The sequence below is a fragment of the Parus major genome, chromosome 4A (genome assembly GCF_001522545.3).
Source record: "Parus major isolate Abel chromosome 4A, Parus_major1.1, whole genome shotgun sequence".
Classification (NCBI taxonomy): domain Eukaryota; kingdom Metazoa; phylum Chordata; class Aves; order Passeriformes; family Paridae; genus Parus; species Parus major.
In genome coordinates, this window is record NC_031772.1 from 19880077 (window position 1) to 19884559 (window position 4483).

The following is a 4483-nucleotide window of genomic DNA, read 5'->3' on the forward strand; positions in this document are numbered from 1 at the left end:
AGGACACAGGAGGGGCTCAGCACTCACAGGTGAGGAAGAGTGTGGCCCCGTCCACGCGCACAGCCCGGGGCTGGATGGCCAGGTCCACGCTGGCCGTGTCCAGGCTGCGCTGGTTGGTCTTGGCGTTGTAGCAGGAGGCAGAGCGGCAGTGGTCCCGCAGCCACACGAAATCCAGGCGCATCACCGTGCTCCCGTACCTCAGCTCTGCCAGGGATGGGACCAGAGGAGGCTTTGGGGCAACAGGGAGGACAAACAAAGCCAAGAACTGAAGCCCAGAGCCCACACCTCATCGTCTCATTTACAGGGGATGCAGTGGTAGCCCTTGACATAAATTGTCACATGAAGACCTGGCAGAGGGGCTTCTCCAAGGCCTGGCTCCTCTGCCTTGGAGCCACTGTGTAAAGTGCTGAGCAATTCCCTTTGCCTGCAGGTGACTCAGAGCACTGAGATCTCCCTGTCCCCAGCTGCCACCACCCTGCACAAGGTGGGGCAGCAGAGCTGGGCACGCACCAGAGCCGAGGGGGCTCTGCCAGGGAAAGCCTGAGCCTGGCACAGGAAATGGTGCCTGACAGGGCAAGGCTCGGACAGATTTTGTTCAGGAATCCCTGGATTTGATCACTTATTTAGCAGTGCCTCACTTATCACAGGATTCCCAATTCCTTTGGGAATTCCCGCAGGGAACATGGAACAGCCCCCAGTGTGCATCCCTCCAGGACAGGCTGGGATTTCTGTGGGATTTCAGGAGGAAAACACACATCGTGCCAGGGAACAAGGGTGGAAACCCTCCCTGCTGGCCCCGGGCAGAGCAGGAGCAGCCAGACCCAGCACACCTACCGAGATGGTCCTGGTGCAGCTGCCAGGCACAGGGAGGGGACGCTGGGGCCGTGGGGAGGGAGCGCCCTGGGACAGCCAGGACGGCTCCAGGGTCCCGGGGCAGGCATGGCCAGCGGTGCCCCCGGAGCAGCCAGGCCAGCCTCGGGCACCACATCCTGGAGGGAGGGAACCAGCTGACCTGGATGTGACACTGGTGCTAAAGCCCAGCAGGACACGGCCCTGAGGAGACACAAAGGAGATGTCGGGATCCCGTGAGGATGGGGAGGCCCTGAGGGTGCCCAGAGCAGCTGGGGCTGTCCCTGCATCCCTGGCAGTGCCCAGGGCCAGGCTGGACACACCTGGAGGTGCCCATGGCAGGGGTGGAATGGGATGAGCTGCAAGGTCCCTTCCAGCCCAAGGCACTCTGTGATTTACCAGGCAAAGCCATTCCAGGAGGGGTTCAGCACTCCTGTGCAAAACAGTGGCAAAGCCTCATCTCTGAAGGCCTTGTCCCCACTCCAGCATTCCCAGTTTAATTCACCATTCCTGGATGGAGCTGCAGCAATGGGGGAAGCAAAGTGACCTTGGCTAGGGGAGCAGTAACAGAGGAATCCTGTAATTAGGTCAGTTCTAGGAAAAGCAGGCAAAACGAGGAGGAGGAGGAGGAGGAGGAGGAGGAAGATCTCTGCTGCTGGTGAAGGACACAGCTGGCATGGAGGAGAAACCACTGTGATTAATTTCAGGATAGAGATGAGAAGGCAACTTCTCCAAGGGAAATTTGTAAGAACTCTTCAGTGCAAAGAGCAAGAGAAAAACCTGACAAGTTTTAAGAGATGACGCCTCAGTCTAAAGGCCCATCATGTTTATGAATTTCTGGGGGCCAGGTCTAAACCCAGCAGGATTTTAACAACACTTTGAAGTGCACTGAAACGTGGCCTCTCTGGATAAGACACAGGCTCAGAAAGCATTTCTTATCCTAGACTTCTGATTTTCCTTCATTTTCTTATCTGGAGAGCCCAGGCACCGCAGCTCTGGCTGTCCAAGCTGCTTCTGCTCTGCAGAGACCTCAAAAGCTGCTGATAACCAAATCCACATTCCCAGGCAGCAACTTGTAAAGAGGCATAAAAGAATGCAGACATCCCCAGGGAGAGAAAGTGGGAGTGTTTTTGAAGAGAAGGGTTGAGATGAAGGCACACTGACACATTTCAACCCTTTCCATGAGGAATTTTCCCAACATCCAACCTAAACCTCCCCTGGCACAGCTTGAGGGTGTTTCCACTTCTCCTAGCCCTTGTTACCTGGGAGAAGAGACCAAACCCTGGCTCCTGCCTCCTTTTCCAAGATATCCATTGCCTGTTCCTAGCTTTGAAACTCTGCTATAGGGAATGAGCCCCATCTGACACACAGATCTGGTAACTGAGAGAACAGAACCCACAGCTGCAAAATCCAGGAGCTGCCCCTGATGTTTATCAGCTTTAAAATAATTAAAGAAATTAATATCAGCTTTAAAATAATTAAAGAAATTATTTAAATCCCTGAACCAACAACAAAGCTCAGGATTATCTGAGAGAGGGGAAGCTCTGTCCAGTTTGGTTTTGGATCTGCTGTCCCAGTGAGGGGAGGGAAACAGAAGGAATTTTGTTTGCACACACAAACAGCACCCAAAATGCCTGGGAGGGCTCACCCACAAACCCATCAGCACATGGCCTGTGCCTGGGGCAGCTCCAGCCTCAGTTTGAGCTTTCCACACACATTTCTTTTATCTCCTCCTCTCCCAGTATCAAAACTGAGCAGGGGATTAACACAGGTAATGGGAAATGACCCAGATATTTAAACCTAATCAGGGGATCTCTGGAAGAAAACACCACAGGCAGCTCAGTGAGAGCTGAGCTTCAATCCTTCCAAGAGACACTAAAACTAAGAGGCATTAAACCCCCAAAATCTGTATGATTAGAGAGGATTTACAGTTTCTGTTGTTTCATCAGAGCTAACAGCTGGATGAGCTACGTGAACAGCAAACTCTCACCCCACACCTCCTGCTACCTCACCTTTATGCTTTATGTGGTTCAGACACCTGGGCAGCAGGGAAATGAGAGAATTCCAGGGAAATGAGAGAATTCCAGGGAAATCTCCCTCAGAACTCAAAGGGAAAGGGCAGGAGGGAGCAGACATTGGACACTCAGTGCACAAACACTCACAGTGGGTGACACAGCACAGAACCCACAGGGTGAAGAAGGGAAAAGCAGAAACCTCAGATTTATCATTTGGTTGTATTGGTTTGAGGAATTCCCATCAGTCTTTGGACAGGAGATGCTGTGGAAGGAGCAGAAAGCTGGGTTTCACAGGGGTGAACTCTAACACTGCAGTTTGTCTCACAAGAAACATTTTAAGGAAACAAAACCAGGTTTAATCTCTGAGGAAAAGCCACAGTCCCCATTCTGGGCAGAGGAAATGGGGAAAAAACAAGTGACCAAATTGTTTCATCAATGGGGACATCAAAGAAAGGAGAAACTCCACAAATCTGGAGGCTTTCACCAGCTCTAGACAAACCCTCCTGGGTTTGACCCTGCTGCCCTCCCTGCCCTGCTCCAGCCCCTCCAGCCTGTTTGTCCAGCTCCTCTGAAGAAAAAAAGGTGTTTTCTATTAAAAAACACCCCAAACATTCAGCTTCTCACACTCACTCAGCTTTTACTTCTGGAAGCACCTGGCTGGAGCCAAGATTTCTGATCCATATGGAACAGGGAGGTGTCAGTAGCACAACAGCTCAAAGTGAGGGAAAGGAATTTGGGTTTTGATCCTCTGGGATCCTTTAAGCTGACAGCTCTCCCTGCAGTGAAGGAACACCAAGAAAAAGAGGAATTCTGCAAAGGCTGAGCTGCCCTGAGGGCTCTGCCAGAGCCAGAGGAGCCAAGAGCACAAGCCCAGGTGACAAACCAGATCCCCCAGGATGGCAGCACCTCTTGGACAGGACACAGGCAGAGTTTAACAGCCTGAGCTGACTCAGTTAATTAGAATTAATTACCACAGAGACAAAAAGCAGACTGGCTGTTCCCTGCTGAGCTCCTGCCCTCACCCTGCAGACAACTCCATCAGATCTCAGCTGTCAGGGACCAGATTCCCCTTCCAGCCCTTCCCCACATGGGATTTCAATGAAATTAAGGAGCTAATAAAGACATCCCAGGCACTGCCAGCTTCACAGCTACTTCATTTTCCTGGAAGCAAAGGGAATTATCTGCTCACCCCACGTTTCACACTGAGCACCTGACTCCAGACCCCCTTCCCAGAACCTCATTCCAGCCTCCTGTTTGTGTTTCTCCCAAGCAAAGCCTTTCCAGGCCACACAGCTCAACAAAAACAAGTTCTAATTCTGTTTTATTTTCCATCAAAGCAGCCAGCCCTGACGGTAGAACCCCCCCGGAGGAGTTACTGCTATTGCTAAACCACTTGGTGCTCTGTGTCCTGCCCGGGCAAAGAGCAGCCAGGCGGCTCTCCCGGGCAGGGAGGGGCTGTGATTTTCCAGGGAATGAGGGAAGACAGCTCTACCCACGAGATGCCCTTTCCATGGGATCGTAATCCCCGTGTGACCCCGGGCCTGGCATTACCTGGGCCCGGAGCTGGGGATGATGGAGCGCGGCTGGGGCCGGGCTGGGATGGACCGCGGGGGGAATCC

At 52.7% G+C, this 4483-nt stretch overlaps 1 protein-coding gene across 1 annotated transcript in view; it reads right to left on the reverse strand.

Annotated features, from left to right (window-relative positions):
- TMLHE (trimethyllysine hydroxylase, epsilon) overlaps window positions 1-4483 on the reverse strand; it is an 11856-nt gene that overhangs the window by 4083 nt on the left and 3290 nt on the right. The window contains exons 4-6 of the mRNA XM_033514159.1: window positions 3012-3126; window positions 835-1053; window positions 28-229 (exon numbers count right to left, since the gene is read on the reverse strand). Of these exons, the coding sequence (XP_033370050.1) occupies window positions 28-229; window positions 835-1053; window positions 3012-3126 (536 nt within the window). The remainder of the gene's footprint in view (window positions 1-27; window positions 230-834; window positions 1054-3011; window positions 3127-4483) is intronic.